At 50.4% G+C, this 18766-nt stretch overlaps 1 protein-coding gene across 6 annotated transcripts in view; it reads right to left on the bottom strand.

The window, feature by feature from the left end:
* Positions 1–566: 566 nt before the first annotated feature.
* lipeb (lipase, hormone-sensitive b) overlaps positions 567–18766 on the bottom strand; it is a 219743-nt gene continuing 201543 nt past the window's right edge. For all 6 annotated transcript variants that reach the window (XM_072469061.1, XM_072469066.1, XM_072469062.1 and 3 more), the window contains 2 exons: positions 10665–11113; positions 567–3844 (listed from right to left, as the gene is read on the bottom strand). In XM_072469061.1, the coding sequence (XP_072325162.1) occupies positions 3557–3844; positions 10665–11113 (737 nt within the window). In that variant the 3' untranslated portion in view covers positions 567–3556. The remainder of the gene's footprint in view (positions 3845–10664; positions 11114–18766) is intronic.

Genomic DNA, 18766 nt, shown 5'->3' with positions numbered 1-18766 from the left:
TTTCTTACCCGCAGTTGGTCCTGCTCTCTCAGGTGCGTCTCTTGGAGGAAGACTATGTCGGCTTTCATGTTTCTTAGGTGGGTGAAGACTCTGGATCTTTTCACTAGGCCGTTGAGTCCCCTTACATTCCAGGTGACTATCCTGGTGGGGGGCTTCTGTCCCCCCACTCCTGTGGGATTAACCATACTAACCTGGTGGACGCGCCCTGCACTCCGGGATTTCCCTATGTTAGGGGGCCATCCAAGATGGCCACTGTCACTGCTCTCCCCATGTGGTCGGGTTCCTGCGCTCCGGGGTTTCCCTTTGTCCAGGGGGCACCCAACATGGTTGCCAACGCTGTATCTGCCACGTGGGTCTGCCCCTGCACTCTGGGGTCTCCCTTCGTCCAGGGAGCATCCAACATGGCCGAGAAGGGCTGTGATTATGAAGACTCTGAAGTGTAGGTAAAAGCACTAAAACAAAGAATGGTGCATGTACAGCCAACCAACTCTGCGAAGATTGAACCCTCAGCTTTCCTTGTCACTGAAAGTAACCATATGAAGGAAAAGAGAGAATGTAAAGCTGGAGGGGTTGAAGAGTGTTTATTGGTTAAAAATGAACCAAATATTTCCCTCAACATTGACAACACTGCTGGTAGTTTAACTACAGAATATCCTCAAAATTTGGAGAAACATTCATTGGACAATCAGAAAAGACCTGCTGCATTACACAAGAGACAGAAAGAGACAGAAATGCAGAAAAACTCATTCAGGGGGCCCTCTCTAATTTGGACAGTCAGAAACCTGACAAAGAGAAGCCGGTAGTCTTTTATTTTGAAGAGATTGAAAACAAGGCACTGTTTGAAGATATTAAAGGGAGTTCTAAAACCAAAGATGCAAGCCAATCAACAGAAGAAGAACAGAGAGAAGATATAATAAAGTTCTTGAAAGAGTATAGACAGAGAGTTGTAGGGAAACACCAGGGGTCACTCTGTTAACTAATCATGATGTTGACATAAACTCTGAACCAATAAAGTCACGTCCATCTCAACTAAAACCTGGAGACTCGCTCAGTTGGAGACTGAAATACAGTGCATGTTGGACATGTTGCAGAAACAAGTGAAAACATTGTGCTCCAGCGAACCAGGTAGTGTTTGGGAGACTGAAGGCCATTTTAGTGGGCAAACTGCCCCAGACTTTCCAGACCATTTAAAATAGCCACAGATATCAGTGACCTGGGGGCAGGGGCAGTGCTACTAGTCCTTCAGCACTTTGAGGTATATATTCGACATGACAGTAAACAAAGCTTATACAGACCATAATCCACTTGCCTTTATAAAGACGTAACCCGGAATGCAAAATCATTCCTTGGGAGTTTATTGTTACAACAGTTCAATGTCAAACTTGTACATATTTCCGGAAAGAATAACGGGATTGCAGATGCTTTGTCACACGTTTAGGGCTGATTACTTACCAATGTAGAGACTGGGAAGGGAATTTATATATTGGAGATGGATTGGGTGGATATGTGTTTGTGACTTATGTCTTGCATATCTCATAATGAAACGTCCGTGTCCTGATGTTTCATTCTTTTAGGGAGGGAGGTATGTACGGGTCCTTCCTGTTTATTATCTTCTTTCCCCTTTCTTTTATTTTGCTGTTATCATTTTTGATCCATAATGGACATGTATCTTTAAGTCCAGCAGCAGAGAGAATGAAGAATTCAGAAGTTACAGGAGAGAGCACTCTGCTAGTCTGAGCAGGAGCTTCAGACTTTTCATCAGCAGAGAGAGAAATGGGGTGGGGCTCGACTTGATCTCTCTCTCTTCTCTCTCTCTCCCCCAGAAAAGCTGTGAGTGCTGTATTTCTGAAGCTGCCAAGACCTGAATGAATGAATTCACAGGGAAAATATTACAAGCTGCAAACAAAGACAAGGACCTGCTCTCTCTCTCTCTCTCTCTCTCCAGAAAGTCCGAGTTCTGTATTTGTAAAACTACAGAGACCTGAATGAATCTACAGCAAAACCTCAAACTGAAAGCACTGTTTGAAGAGGAGTAAGGTGCTAAAAACCACCATCTGAAACAATGACTCTTCTTTCCTTTTACTTATGATTTTTTAAACCTTTTTCTTCCCCTCTGTGTTTGTGTGTCTTGTGTGTTTGTGTGTATATGGTGGGACGGGCAAGTTAGAACAGGGAATGGAATTAGATGATAGTTAACCAATTGTATTTGCTGCATATTTCATTACAGTTCTTGTTATTAATAAAAAGTAATTGTGTTTCAATTTACAAACTTGCCGACTGAAATTATTGGGCAGCCAAGGGCCAAAGACTTTGGGTATTTTTTGAAGAATTGTTGGTTAATTCACTTGCGTTGTGCCTCCGGGACAAGTGGGGGTGGAATTAACTGCACACTAGTCCAGGGTGTTGTAACAATATGTGAAGCGCAGCCTCCAGTGACACAATAATAGGCCTAGTCGGAGACTAACGGCACTCAAAGATCCCACAGTGATGAAGGATCGGGAGTTACGACACAAGTCACACATACTCTGTGATTGTAGTGGAATATCATTTAAAAACAGGGCTAATAACATGTGCAGCCACCACAGGACATCGAGGGAATGAAGAGGGGAGGTCATAAATAAATACATCTCTGTCAGTATTGTAAAAGACAGCAGAAATAAAATCATTAAAAATGATATATATATATACATATACACACACACATACATTCATACAGTACAGGAATTTAACACAAGTTAGAAACAGATACAGATTCAAAGACATAGAAAAACACAGACTCACATACACTTGTGCACATATACTCATGCACACACACCCACCCAGACAGGCAGGCAGACAGACAGACACCTAGGCAGCACACACACAGGCGGCAGACAGACAGCCACTCAGGCAGACACAGACAGGCAGACAGACAGACGCACACCCACCCAGGCAGGCAAGCAGGCAGACATACACCCAGGCAGTGCACATACACCCAGGCAGCGCGCACACAGGCAGGACACACACAAGTAGACACCCACGTATAAAGGCAGCAGTCCGAATGATTCGGATGAAGTAAATTGCACCTTTCCTGCTCTGGCCGAAAGGAAGCATTGTGCTTTGGTCTTCATGAGGGTCAGCTCTCACGCACGAGCAAGGGTGCATATAGCCCCTGTCCTCCTCAGGACACGTCATGCAACGGGCTTTCCGGAAGCGCAACAGCCCCCATACACTGTTGCTGTGGTTGTGGTTGTGCTGATAGCAAAGGCATTGAGGATGGTGCCGGCGTGCGATTGTGCCAATTGCTCGCCCAACATGTGCACAATCCCTGGCAACGCGGTCATGGTGGGCGGTGATCCAATTGGGAGGATCCCGCATTGAACTCCTGGAAACCCCAGGTGAATCTCGTTAATAGTCACAACCCTTTTAGTCCGAGGATGAGAGCGGAATAAGAAGATATGGAAAACTCTGCGATCTACTCGCCCGTAGATACACATCACTGCAGCTGTTCACTTGTGCACAGGAAGAGTGAACACAGTATAGGCCTCGGCCCTGAGCTCCCTGTTGGATACAATGTTCAGGTCCTTGGGCGGTCTGACCTCGGCAACGGGGGAGGCTTGGCTCCGGCTCTCTCCAGTTTACGATGCTTGCGCGTTTGGCTACTGACCGCCCGGCCCTGGAAGATCTCCCGGATCCTGTCCACACAGATGTTGGAGGCCTCCTTGGTCTCGCGGGAGAGTTGGGAGAGGCTGAGGAAGCCATGGGGAAGGTCCTCCACCACTCGCAGGCTCACCGGCTGCCCCAAGTTCCGCAGCCGCTTGGCGAACATCACAGAGTCGTCCAACATAGGGTCCAGGGCGCAAGCCTGAAGTGGGGGTGGAAGAGAGAGAGAAGGTGGGGTGGAGGAAAGAGAGAAAGAGGTGGGGTGGAGGAAAGAGAGAAAGAGGTGGGGTGGAGGAAAGAGAGAAAGAGGAGCGGTGGGGGAGAGACCGAGAAAGAGAATGGGTGGAGGAGAGAGAGAGGAAGAGGGGTGGAGTAGAGAAAAAGAGGTGGGTGTAGGAGAGAGAGAAGAGGTGTGGAGGAGAGAGGGGTGGAGGGGAGAAAGAGAAAGCGAGGTGAGAAGGGAGCACTGTTAACATCCATCCCACACCATAATCATAAATTAAGTACCCGCCCACCTCCCGCCTCGCCACACATCCACATACACACAAAGCACTATGTAAAAAGGCTAGAAAGTATGTGTTTGTGATGCTGGCTGAGGGATCAATATTGGCCCCCAGGACAACAGGCAGCAATCCTCCATTCTTTTTTCCCAAGAAGCCTCCAAAAACCTACAGCCACCCGAGGAGGGAGAAGGGGTTTGCGATTAAGTCTCAGCTGAAAGACTGCAGCTCCGATTATACAGCGCCTCTCTCAGACCTGCAGCACAGGGAGCAAAGGCGTCGCTCGTGCGTTCAGGTGTCTAACTGGTGGGACCTGAACCCATGACATCGTGACAGTGCTCAACTCTCTGAGCTGCGGCTGTCACCCGATGTGAAGATGCAGGTCAAATTCGAACCCAGCCAAGGTCAACACCCTATAATCACTCATAATTCATCAGTGAAACATGCTTACATTAGGCTTCTGGGAGTGCATCAAAGCTGTCCAGGGAAATTTGTGAATATTTACCCGGTCTCCCGTGGAGCCTGTGAATGTTTACTTGGGAGTCCCAGGGAGTGTGTGGGTATTTACCAGCGTCCCGGGGAGTGTGCGAACATTTACCCCGTGTCCCGGGGAGTGTGTGAATATGTACCCAGTGTCCCGGGGAGTGTGCGAACATTTACCCGGTATCCTGGGGCGCGTGTGAATATTTCTCCAGTGTCCTGGGGAGTGTGTGAATATTTCCCCAGTGTCCTGGTGAGTGTGTGAATATTTACCCGGTGTCCGGGGCGCGTGTGAATATTTCCCCAGTGTCCTGGGGAGTGTGTGAATATTTACCGGGTGTCCTGCGGAGTGTGTGAATATTTATCTGGTGACCGGGGAGTGTGTCAATATTTACCTGGTGTCCCAGGGAGTGTGTGAATATTTACCAGGCGTCCTGGAGAGTGTGTGAACATTTACCCGGTGTCTCTGAGAGTGCGTGAATATTTTCCCGGTGTCTCGGGGTGTGTGTGAATATTTACCCAGTGTCCCGTGGAGTGTGTGAACATTTACCCACTGTCTTTGAGAGTATGTGAATATTTTCCCGGTGTCCTGGGGAGTGTATGAATATTTACCCAGTGTCCTGTGGAGTGCGTGAATATTTATTTAGTGTCCCCGGGAGTGTATGAATATTACCTGGTGTCCTGGGGATGTATGCATATTACCCGGTGTCCCCGGGAGTGTATGAATATTACCTGGTGTCCTGGGGATGTATGAATATTACCCGGTGTCCCGGGGAGTGTATGAATATTTACCCGGTAAGGTAGGTTACCTGACCTCCGATGCGACCATGGAGTGAGTGGTCGCACATTTGGTAGCTCCCGCTCATGGTGGACCTTTGGACCTTTTCCCCGATTTACGGTGGATTTGATTGACAAAACAAGGGACTGGGGAAGTAGAAGAGAAGGATTCCCCACCAGTGTATGGAATCTTGGACCAGAAGTGGTCTGAAAAGAAGAGAATGTTGGTCGAAGGCGGGAGTGGAGCCTGCGGCACAGGGGAATATGGCGGAAGGTAAGGGACTGATGCTGCCGGTCAATGGGGTCGATGACAGTGGGCGCCTGGGAGAAGGCCTGAAGAGGCGTGGGACGCGGGCTGGAGGCTGGCCTAATAAGGGATATGGTTGATTGGCAGGGGAGGAGGGCGGGGTTCCCCCCGATCAGGCTGATCACATGGAATGTGAGAGGGCTGAATGGGCCGGTCAAAATGGCTCATGTGTTCACGCATCTGAAGAGCTTAAAGGCAATCATGGCAATGCTACAGGAGACACACCTGAGGGTGGTGGCTCAGACTAGGCTGAGGAAGGGATGGGTGGGGCAAGCGTTTCATTCGGGGCTAGACTCTAAAACTAGGGGATTTGCGATTTTGATCAATAAGCAGGTGTCATTTGAAGTGGGGAGCATAGTGGCGGACTCAGGGGGTAGGTACGTTATGGTGAGTGGGAAGTTGGAGGGGATGCCGGTGGTGCTGGTGAACATTTATGCACCAAACTGGGATGACGTGGAGTTCATGAGGCGGGTGTTGGGAAGATTCCAGACCTGGACTCGCATAGGTTGACCATGGTGGGGGGTACTTTAATACGGTTATAGATCAGAGGCTGGATCGGTCGAGTTCGAGGACAAGGAGGGTGCCAGCAGCGGCGAAGGAGCTAAAGGGGTTTATGGAACAGGTGGGAGGGGCAGATCCGTGGAGATTTGGACGCCCGAGATCGAAGGAATTTTCTTTTTTCTCCCATGTACACAAAGTGTACTCCCAGATCGACTTTTTCGTTTTGGATAAGGCTTTCCTGGCAAGGGCGGTAAGACGCTGAGTACTCGGCGATTGTAGTGTCACACCATGCCCTACACTGGGTGGATTTATGGGTGAACAAGGGAAGGCCAACGCCCGTACTGGAGATTAGATGCAGGACTGTTAGCGGAAGAGGAGGAGTGTGTGTGAGTGATGGAGGCCATCCAGAACTATGTGGAGATAAATGACACGGGGAGGTTTCGGCAGCAACGTTATGGGAGGCGTTGAAGGCAGTAGTTAGCGGGGAGTTTATTTTGGTACGGGCTCATAGGGAGAAGGTGGAATGGGCAGAAATGGACAGGCTGGTTAGGGAGATACTCCAGGTGGACAGGAGGTATTCGGAGATCCCAGAGGCGGGACTGTTGAAGGAACGGCAGAAGTTGCAGATGGAGTGTGGTCTGATATCCACAGGGAAAGCGGTGGAGCAGTTGAGGAAGGCGAAAGGGGCGGTCTATGAGGATGGGAGAAGGCCAGCAGGATGATAGCACACCAGCTCAGGAAACAGGAGGCAGCTATGGAGATAGGAAGTGTGAAGGATAGAGGGGGGAACACATTCTTGGTCCCAGAAGGGATTCAAGGAATTTTATCGGCGGCTGTATGAGTCGTAGCCCCCATCTGGGGTGGAGGGAATGAGGCGAGTTTTGGAGGGTTTGGAGTTCCCGAAAGTGGAGAAAGAGTTGGTGGAGGGTCTGAGAGCCCTGATCGGGCTCGTTGAAGTAGTGGAGAGATTGGAGGCCATGCAGCCGGACAAGGCCCCGGGGCCAGACGGACACCCAGTAGAATTCTACAAGGGGTTTTCTGGATGCTGAGGCCATTGATGGTGAGGGCATTTAATGAGGCTAGGGAGCGAGGTGTTCCTCCCGCAACAATGTCACAGGCTTCAATCGCATTGATTCTGAAGCGGGAGAAGAACCCAGAACAATGCAGGTCGTACAGGCCACTCTCCTTACTGAATGTAGACGCCAAATTGCTGGCCAAGGTTTCGGCCTCGAGAATAGAGGATTGTGTCCCAGGGGTGATAGGGAAGGACCAGACGGGACTTGTCAAAGGAAGCAGTTAATGGCCAATGTTAGAAGGCTATTGAATGTCATCATGATGCCCTCCGAGGGTAGGGAGGTAGAGGTAGTGGTCGCTATGGACTTCGAAAAGGCCTTTGACCGGGTGGAGTGGAAGTATTTGTGGGAGGTCCTGGGGCGGTTTGGGTTTGGGCAGGGCATGGTAGACTGGGTCCGGATGCTGTGCCAGGCACCGGTGGCGAGTGTGTGGACGAACTGGGTAAGCTCGGAGGATTTTTTATTTTTTTATAATCTTTTTTTAATTTTATTTTTTTTAAATTTAGAGTACCCAATTTTTTTTTTTCCAATTAAGGGGCAATTTAGAGTGGCCGATTCACCTATCCTGCACATCTTTGGGTTGTGGGGCTGCAACCCATGCAAACACAGGGAGAATGTGCAAACTCCACACGGACAGTACCCAGGGCCGGGATTCGAACCCGGGCCCTCAGCGCCGTAGGCAGCAGTGCTAACCACTATGCCACGTGCTGCCCCTATTTTTTATAATCTTTATTGTCACAAGTAGACTTACATTAACACTGCAATGACGTTACTGTGAAAAGGCCCCAGTTGCCACATTCCAGCGCCTGTTCGGGTACACGGAGGGAGAATTCAGAATGTCCAAATTACCTGACAGCACATCTGGGACTTGTGGGAGGAAACCGGAGCACCCGGAGGAAACCCACGCAAACACGGGGAGAACGTGCAGACTCCACACAGACAGTGACCCAAGCGGGAATCGAACCTGGGACCCTGGAGCTGTGAAGCAATAGTGCTACCCACAGTGCTACCGGGGGACGAGGCAGGGATGTCCACCCTCCCCACTGTTGTTTGCCTTGGCTATAGAGCCATTGGCAATGGCGCTGAGAGCGCCAAAGGACTGGGGTGCCGAGCGGAGCCGGGGGGGGGGGGGGAATGGGGGGGTGGGGGGGGTGGGGTGGGGGCTGGCTTTACCGAACTTTAGGAATTATTACTGGCTGGCAAATATAGCCATGATCAGGCAGTGGGTAGTGGGGAAGGGCTCGGTATGGGAGCGGGGGGAGGCGGCGTCATGTAGGGGCGCAAGCTTAGGAGCACTGGTAATGGCACCTCTGCCATTCTCGCCGGCTCGGTACTCCACAAGACCGGTGGCGGTGGCAGCTCTGAGAGTTTGGGGGCAGTGGCGGAAACATATGGGAGTGGAGGGAGCGTCGGTGTGGGTTCCAATTTGTGGGAACCACCGGTTTGCACCGGGGAGGCTGGAGGGGGCGGTATCGGAGGTGGCAGAGAGCAGGATTGAGAGGCTGGGGGATCGGTTTATCAATGGGAGCTTTCCCTGTTTGGAGAATTTGAAGGAGGAGTTTGAACTGCTGGGAGGGAATGGGTCATTAGCTGCAGGTGAGGGACTTTGTACGAAGGCAGGTTGCGAACTTTCTGCTTCTACTGTCCCAGGGGATACAGGACAAGATTGTTTCAAAAACGGTAGTGGGGGAGGGGAATGTCTCGGAAATTTATAAAGAACTTATGGAGCGGGAGGGAACCCAGATAGGGGAGGTAAAGCGTAAGTGGGAAGATGAGCTGGGTAAGGAGCTAAAGGCAGGTCCGTGGGAGGATGCTCTGAGTAGAATCAACACATCCTCATCATGTGCCAGACTCAGCCTGATACAATTCAAGGTGGTCCACTGGGCAAACATGACGGTGGCATGGATGAGCAGGTTTTTTGAAGGGTGAAGGACAAGTGTCCACATGTTCTGGGCCTGTCTGAAGCTGAGGGAATTCTGGCAGGGATTTACAGATATCATGTCCAGGGTACTAAAGACAAGGGTGGCGCCAAGAGATTTGGATTTGGGTTGTTAACTTTCAAATAGAACCAAACGGTTTACACAGCTTAAGGGGTCATAAGGGGCGGCACGGTGGCACAGTGATTAGCACTGCTCCCTCATAGCGCCAGAGACTGGATTAAATTCCGACCTCGGGTGACTGTGTGTGTTGAGTTTGCACATTCTTCACGTGTCTGCATGGGTCTCCCCCGGGTAACTCTGGATTCCTCCCACAATCCATAGATATGCAGGTTAGGTGGAATGGCTAAGTTAAATTGCCCCTAGGTAGAGTTACAGGGACAGGGTGGTGGATTGGGCAGAGGTAGGGTGCTCTTTCAGAGGGTTGGTGCACACTTGATGGGCCGAATGGCTACCTTCTGCATTGTAGGGATTCTATGATTCTATGTAAACTTGGGAAAGGTTATAAAGATTTATTTGACCTAAGAACATGAGAAATAGGGAACATGAACGTTTTATATTTTGAAGACCGTTAATTTCGGAGAGATGTCGTGAACAATAGTTTTAAAGATGAAAAAGTAAAATCAGATTTAAGGAAAAGTTGGGAGTTGTGTTGATGGGAATGACCACGTAAGATCCTGCAATGTGCTATGCTGGGCAGAATGGTGAAAAGAAGCCGAGTGTGCAGTCTGCAGAAACCCAGAAATGTGCCTGTTGTTTTCAAAAGCCACGTTCTTTCTGTTCTCAAGCTCTTGCGATCCTCCACAGGGGAGTGGGAAAGGGAGTGAAGCCTTTTGACGTATCTTCCACGTAGCAACTGTGGGTGCCTACTGGTAAATTAACTGAAATGTTTATACATTAATTATCTATCGGGACTGTTGCCTACAAAGGGGTGTTTGTGAATCTTACCAAGTAAAACCTTTTGGGGAAGTAGCAAAATACAAATTGAAAATTGTTGTGACAGCTTGTCAAGTTTCTCTTTGAGATTTGGTTGGCACGGCAATTACCACTAGCCAGATCATAACATGGGGGCGTGTGACTATTTACAGGGTGTCCTCATTCACAAGGGAGGTGTCCCAGGAAATGTGTCAGTACTCACAGAAGGTCCTTGTGCGTGTGCTCGTACTCACAAGAGGATCCCAAAATGTGTCTGTATTCACAAGGAGGCCCCAGGAAATGAATTTTTATTCACAAGCGTGTCCCAGGGAATGTGTCAGTATTTACAAGGGTCCCAGTGGGTGTATCTTCATTCACAAGGGGATCACTATGAAGACTTTAAATTACTATGGAGATTGGAGAAGGCTGGCAAGATCTGGTGCCCGCACTATCTGGCCCCCAGGGTGTTGGTGGCGGGGCTCTATCGGTGGGAGATAGAGGTGCAGTATATTAGATAAGAATTGACACTCACCACCAGGTGTATAGGCGGCAGCCCCAGGAGCATGTCATCCGAAGCCAGCAGCGGAGACATGAAGGGGTTTCTCACGATAGCCGTTGTCTGCAGTTTAATGTTGGCAGCTGTTGCACCGCTGCGGAGGGGCTGGAAGCCCCCGGGAAACCCGGACAGCCGTGGTTGCTGTTCCCCAGGCTGCCTCCCCTTCTCCCAAGGTTGGTGCCCCTTTTCCTCTTCTTCATCCCTTTCCGCCTCCTCTTCCTCCTGGTAGAAGCTGGTTCTTGGCCTGCTGTCCGCTTGGGCCTGGGTACTAGCTTCTGGGTCCGACAGGCTCTGCCTACTGGAGGACGGAGTGCTCTCGTCCAGCTCCTGGCAGGTTCTGCTCATCACAAAGTTCTGTTCATCTTCTGAGGAGTTTGTGGAGGACCCGGTGAGGGCAGCTTCCGAGCAGCTCTTTCGCACAGCCTCTGTCAGTTGTTGGGGAGATGTTTTGCGAGGATAGGAGAGGGGAAGGGAGAGGGGAGGGTTTGGTAAACAGAGGAAAGAACAAAACATGGCTCGTCTTAGTCTCGGTCTCAATCGTAACTTCAAAACTCGCTCCGATTCTAACCACGATGGCAAAGGACAAGACTTAAACCACACAGATCCTGTGACTAATCCCTTCGGCTGGCACAGAACGGATAGATGGGACTGTAGTTCTAAAGCACCTTTCATTACCATAGTATGCCCAAAAGTGCTTCACACCAAATACATTCATTATTTAAAGTGCAGTTTAAGGCAATTTGCACACAGCAAGATCCCACTGACACCAATGTGATAATAACCAGATAATCTATTATACAACTGAAGTGACTGACATGTTGCTTACGCTTTTCATCTGGCAACATCTCAGAACAAACACAAGAGTGCCAAATTTGAAACAATCATCCAACCATCAATGACATTCCCTCCATCATAAGATCATGTTTGCTGATGATTGCACAGTGCGACTCTTTGGATACTGAAGCAGTCCATACCCATTTGAAGTAAGGCCTGTACAGTAGCCTTCAGGCTTGGCTGACAAGTGGCAAGTAACATTCGTGCCACACGAGTGCCAGACAATGGCCATCTCCAACAAGTGGGATCCAACCATCGCCCCTTGACATTCAATGACATTACCATAGCTGAATCCCTCACTATCAAATATCCTGGGGGTTACCATTGAGCAGAAACTGAACTGGACTCAGCCATATAAATACTGTGACTCTACAAGTAGGTCAGAGGCTGGGAGTCCTGCGGTGAGTAGCTCACCTCCTGACTCCCCAAAGCCTGCCCACCATCTACAGGGCACAAGTCAGGAGTGTAATGGAATCCACTTGCCTGGATGAGTGCAGCTCCAACAACACGGGCAGCACGGTAGCACAAGTGGATAGCACTGTGGCTTCACAGCGCCAGGGTCCCAGGTTCGATTCCCGCTGGGTCACTGTCTGTGCGGAGTCTGCACGTTCTCCCCGTGTGTGCGTGGGTTTCCTCCGGGTGCTCCGGTTTCCTCCCACAGTCCAAAGACGTGCAGGTTAGGTGGATTGGCCATAATAAATTGCCCATAGTGACCAAAAAGGTCAGGAGGGGTTATTGGGTTACGGGGATAGGGTGGAAGCGAGGGCATAAGTGGGTCGGTGCAGACTCGATGGGCCGAATGGCCTCCTTCTGCACTGTATGTTCTACTCAAGGAGCCCGATACCACCCAGGACAAAGTTTGATTGGCATCCCATGCAAGAACAATTACTCCCTCCACCACTGACGCACAGTGGCAGCTGTGCGCAATATTTACAAGGTGCACTGCGGGAACTCATCAGTGCTCCTTCACCTTACAAACCCGGGTAGAAGGTGAAGGGCAGCCGACAAATGGGAACACCATCATCGGGAAGTTCTCCTCCAAGCCATTCACCATGCTGACTCGGAAATACATTGGTATTGGTATACATTGGTACATTGGTATACATTGGTACATTGGTTGTTTATTCACTGTCGCTGGGTAAAAATCCAAAAACTCTCTCCTAACAGCACTGTAGGTGTACCTACACCACAGGGACTGCAGTGGTTCGAAAAAGCCTCTTCTCGAGGGGCAATTAGGGATGGAAAATACCAGCCTAGCCATCAGCACATTTGGAAAATCATAATCTAATCAAGCATAGTCAGCATGGCTTCATGAAAGGGAAATAGTGTCTCACTAGTTTATTCAAGTATATAGAGGGGCACCAGTAGATGTGTTGTATTTAGACTTCCAGAAGGTGTTCGACAAGGTACCTCACAAAAGGTTAAGTCATAAGATAAGAGCCCACGATGTTGGAGATTGTAAATTGGCATGGATGGAGAATTGGCTAATGGGCAGGAAACAGTGAGTGGAGATAAGGTTTTTTTTTTCAGGTTGTCAACCTGTAACCAGTGGGGTTCTGTAGGATTTAGTGCTGGGACCGCAACTGTTTCAATATATATTATTGACTTGGAGGAAATAAGCGAATGGGCTGTAGCCAAGTTTGCAGGCAATACGAGACTTCTGGTGACAGCATGTAGATGGAGGTTGCACGTTGCGTGGCTCCTGCTCAAGGCTCTGGTTTTTGGATTTTAATGCCCGGTTTCAGGGGCAGTTTTTGACCAAGCTGGTGCAAGAAAGTATACGGAAGGTGGGGAATGTCGAAGACCCAGAAGAAAGCCACTGGAAAGAAGGGGGCAAGCAAAGATTTGCCGTCGAGTGAACGTGTGAGCCCAGCAGGAAGAAAGATGGCGGAGGCTGGATCGCTAGGTGAAGCCAGTCCCCTGACAGTGGAAACTCTGACCGAGGTGATGGCTAGAGAATTCAAGAGGTAGTTCATTAAGCATATGGAGGTGCTGAGGAAGGAGATGATGGCTGTGATGAAGGAGTGGGTAGAGAAGGAGATTGCCCGGTGAAGGCGGCAGTGTCAAAGACATCAGCCGAGGAACGGGAGCAAGGAGAGATGTTGAAGGGGATAGAGGAAGCTCTGTCACAACATAGTGACCAGTTCACCTCGATGGGTGAGCATCTGTGGAGGGTGGTGGAGGCTAACAAAGAGCTCAGAGCCAAGGTGGAGGACCTGGAGAACAGGTCGAGGCGGCAGAACACACGAATCGTGGGCCTGCCTGAGGGGGTGGAGGGTCCAAGACCGACCGAGTACTTTGTGAAGATGTTGGCAGAGTTGTTGGGGGAGGAGGAGAAACCATCCCGTTATGAGCTGGACAGGGCACATCGGTCGCTCAGGCCCAAGCCGAAAGCAAACGAGCCACCAAGGGCAGTTATAATATGCTTCCATAAGTTTAATGACAAGGGCAAGGTCCTGAGTTGGGTGAAGCAAAGGTATGAGGTGAAGTGGGAAGGCGTTGGTATTTGGATATACCGAGATTTGACGGTGGAACTGGCGAGAAGGTGAGCGGCCTTCGGACGGGTGAAGGTGGCACTCTGCAGCAACGGTGTGAGGTTTGCCATGGTCCACCCAGCGAAGCCGAGGGTGACCTATAATTCGAAGGACTTCTACTTCGAGACAGCGGAGGCGTTCGTGAAGGCTGAAGGACTGGGGCTGAAATGAGAGATGGGACTGAGATTGTGAATTGGACTGAGGGGATGGGGACTGTACTTAGCTTTTATCTCTCTTTTTAGTTGTTCCTTGTTCTGTATTCTGTGGGGGAACAGCTGAGTTTTTGGGATGATGGAACAGGGGAGGGTAGTTTACCTTTGTTTACAGTCTACAGTTGGTTCCAATCGTATTGGGCTTTGGGATTATGGCGGTTCTCTCAGGCGTGGTTTTGCTTGTTTGTTTTTGTTTTCAGGGACTGGGTCATGGGGGAGGGGATTGGGAAGAGGGAGGCCTGGGCAGGGGCCTCCACATTAGCAAGGGAAGGTTGGCTCGTGAACGGGAATGTGGTGGTGGGGGAGGGACCGCGGTCATTGGAACCTGGTCGAACAGGTTTCAATGGGCCTGGGAGGTGTGAAAGTTGTGGGGATGGGATCGATACTGGGAGAGGTGTTTGTAAGAGGAAGTAGATGGGGGGATTCTGGGATTGGGGGGGGTGGGGGGGTGGAGTGCTTGACGGTAACAAAGGGATGGGGCGTGTCAGGCCTGAAGGGCAGATGACGATGCCAGATAGGAGGGGCGGGGGGGAGGGGGTGAGAGACCGCTGGTCAAAATAGTGACGTGCAACATGAGGGGATTAGTGGGGCCGGTGAAGATATCAAGGGGTTTTACACTCTCCTTTTTAAAAAATAAATTTAGATTACCCAATTATTTTTTCCAATTAAGGGGCAGTTCAGTGTGGCCAATCCACCTACTCTGCACATTTTTGGGTTGTGGGGGTGAAACCCACGCAGACACGGGGAGAATGTACAAACTCGGACAGAGCCGGGATTGAACCTGGGACCTCAGCGCCGTGAGGCAGCTGTGCGAACCACTAGGCCACCGTGCTGCCCTGGGTTTTACACACTTGAACACCTTAAAAGCCTATGTGGTGATGGTGCAGGCGACCCATCTGAGAGTGAGGCGTAGGAAGGGTTGGGTGAGTTGAGTTTTCCACTTGAAGGTCGATAGCAGGTCTTGAGGGGTAGCAGTATTAGTGGGCAAGAGAGTGAGGTTTCAGATGGAGAAGGTGGTGGTGGACCGAGGGGGCAGGTACGTAATAAAGACAGGGGACCGTTGGTGTCATTGGCGAGCACATATGGCCCCAACTGTGATGATGCTGGGTTTGTGAAGAGTGGCTGGATGCCATCCTGGATTTGGATACCCACAAGTTGAATGTGGGGAAGGAGGAGGGGCAAGGTGCTGGCTGGGCTCATGAGGAAGATGGGAGGAGTGGACCAGTGGAGGTTCTTGCATCGAGAGAACGCGATTATTCGCTTTTCTCCCCAGTACACAATGTGCACTCGAGGATAGACTTTCTCATGGTAGCGAAGGGGCTATTGGCTGGGGTTAGGAGGTTAGAGTACTCAGCAATTGTGATCTTGGACCATGCTCCGCATTGGTTCGATGTTTATTTGGGGAAGGGGCTGGCCCAGAGGCTGGAGGGGGAGAAGGGACATGGGGTTGTAAGTGGACCGGAGCTTTTGTGACTAGATTGGGAAGGTGATTGAGGAATATGTGGGGTTTAATTGCACGGGGATGTTTCCCAGTTGGTGGCTTGGGAGGCTCTGAAGAAGGCAGTGGTGAGGGAGGAGGTGATTTTGTTAAACGCTATGGTGGACAAGGAGGAGTAGAGGAGCGCCACAAACTGATAGGGGAGATTCTGGAGGTGGATGGGAGGTATGCAGGGCCCTGGACCCGGGTCTCTTGGCCAAGAGGAAGGAGTTGCAAGCGAGGTTCGACCAGTTGTCCACAGTTGATGAGCAGTTTTATAGGGATCTATATAGGTCGGAGACACCGGAGGAGCGGGTGTATGGGAATTCCTGGACGGGTTGGAGTATCCAAGGCTGGGTGAGGAGGATATAGCAGGGCAGGAGGGGCCGGTGAGGGAGCAGGAGGTGAAGGTGGTGATTATGCGGATCTGAGTGGAATTTGGCCGGTTCTCGGGGTACAAATTGAATATGGGTAAAAGTGAGGTGTTTGTGATCCGGGGGGGGGGGGGGGGGCCCTCCCTATTTTCATACCAAAGGACTTTTTTTACTGGATGAACAGGGTGATGTCTGGTTTTGTGTGGGTGGGTAAAACCCCGTGAGTAAAGAAAGTGCTGCTGGAGCGAAGCCCGGGGGAAGGTGGGCTGGCACTGCCCAACTTTAGTAATTACTACTGGGCGGCAAATATAGCCATGATCAGGAAGTGGGTAGTGGGTGTCGGTGTGGGAGCAAGTAGAGGCGGCAGCGTGTAAGGGCACAAGTTTGGGGGCATTGTTAACGGCTCCTCTGCCGTTCTCGCCAGCCCGGTACGCCACAAGCCTGGTTGTAGTGGCGGCCCTGAGACTTTGGGGGCAGTGGCGGAAGCATATTGGAGTGGAGGGAGCGTCGGTGTGGTCTCCAATTTGTGGTAATCACCAGTTTGTCCCGGGGAGGCGGGATGGGGGGTTTTGGAGGTGGGAGAGAGCAGGGATTGAGAGGATGGGAGATCTGTTTATTGATGGGAACTTTCCTTATTTGGAGGATTTGGAGGAGGAGTTTGAATTGCCGGGAGGGAATGATTTTCGATATCTGCAGATAAGGGATTTTGCGCGAAGGCAGGTTGCGACCTTTCCGCTTCTACCGCCACACAGGATACATGACAAGGTAGTTTCTAAAACAGGGATTGGGGAGGGAAAGGTTTCGTATAGCTATACAGAACCCATGGAGCGGGAGGAAACTCAGATAAGTGAGCTAAAGCGTAAATTGGGAGATGAGCTGGGAGGGGAGGTAGAGGCGGGTCTGTGGGAGGATGCTCTGAGCAGAGTCAACACATCCTCATCATGTGCCAGGCTCAGCCTGATACAATTCAAGGTGGTTCACTAGGCACTCATGAGGTGGCCCGGATGAGCAGTTTTTTTGGGAAAGAGGACAAGTGCGTGGGTTGTGCGGGTGGGGCAGCAAAACCATGTCCACATGTTTTGGAAATGCCCGAAGCATCGGCGATACTGGCAGGGATTTGCGGACATCATGTACACGGTACTAAAAACAGGGGTGGCGCCGAATCCAGAATTGGTGATTCTGACGTTTTGGCCTTTGCCTCCTTGGTAGCCGGAGACGGATCTTATTGGCGTGGAGGGACTCTTAGCCCTCAAAAACAGGGGTTTGGGTTAGTGACATGGCTGGGTTTCTCTGACTTGAGAAAATTAAGTTTGTCCTGAGAGGATCAATGGTAGGGTTCGTCCAGACGTGGCAGCTGTTTATCGACTTCTTGTGGAGGGATGTGTTATGCACTGAACGATGTGTACATTTGTATTGTCACACGGGATCAGAAGTGAGCTGGCAAGATGGATACAGAACTGGCTAGGTCATAGAAAGAAGTCTTACAACACCAGGTTAAAGTCCAACAGGTTTGTTTCGATGTCACTAGCTTTCGGAGCACTGCTCCTTCCTCAGGTGAATGAAGAGGTATGTTCCAGAAACATATATATAGACAGATTCAAAGATGCCAGACAATGCTTGGAATGCGAGCATTAGCAGGTGATTAAATCTTTACAGATCCAGAGATGGGGTAACCCCAGGTTAAAGAGGTGTGAATTGTCTCAAGCCAGGACAGTTGGTAGGATTTTGCAGGCCAGATGGTGGGGGATAAATGTAATGCGACATAAATACCAGTTCCCGGTTGAGGCCGCACTCATGTGTGCAAAACTTGGCTATAAGCTTCTGCTCGGCGATTCTGCGTTGTTGCGCGTCCTGAAGGCCGCCTTGGAGAACGCTTACCCGGAGATCAGAGGCTGAATGCCCTTGAATGCTGAAGTGTTCCCCGACTGGAAGGGAACATTCCTGCCTGGTGATTGTCGCACGATGTCTGTTCATCCTTTGTCGCAGCGTCTGCATGGTCTTGCCAATGTACCACGCTTCGGGACATCCTTTCCTGCAGCGTATGAGGTAGGCAACGTTGGCCGAGTCGCACGAGTATGTACCGCGTACCTGGTGAGTGGTGTTCTCATGTGTAATGGTGGTATCCATGTTGATGATCTGGCACGTCTTGCAGAGATTGCCATGGCAGGGTTGTGTGTTGTCGTGGTCACTGTTCTGAAGGCTGGGTAGTTTGCTGCAAACAATGGTTTGTTTGAGGTTGCGCGGTTGTTTGAAGGCAAGTAGTGGGGGTGTGGGGATGACCTTGGCAAGATGTTCATCTTCATCGATGACGTGTTGAAGGCTGTGAAGAAGATGTCGTAGATTCTCCGCTCTGGGAAAGTACTGGACGACGAAGGGTATTCTGTCGGTTGTGTCCCATTGTTTGTCTTCTGAGGAGGTCGGTGCGTTTTTTTGCTGTGGCGCGTTGGAACTGTCGATCGATGAGTCGAGCGCCATATCCCGTTCATACGAGGGCATCTTTCAACGTCTGTAACGCTCCTCCTCGTCTGAGCAGATCCTGTGTATACGGAGAGCTTGTCCATTGGGGATGGCTTCTTTAATGTGTTTAGGGTGGAAGCTGGAGAAGTGGAGCATCGTGAGGTTATCCGTGGGTTTGCAGTAAAGCGAA

The sequence above is a fragment of the Scyliorhinus torazame genome, chromosome 12 (assembly GCF_047496885.1).
Source record: "Scyliorhinus torazame isolate Kashiwa2021f chromosome 12, sScyTor2.1, whole genome shotgun sequence".
NCBI lineage: Eukaryota > Metazoa > Chordata > Chondrichthyes > Carcharhiniformes > Scyliorhinidae > Scyliorhinus > Scyliorhinus torazame.
Note: the sequence above shows the minus strand (reverse complement) of the source record. Positions and strands in the feature narration are given on the sequence as shown.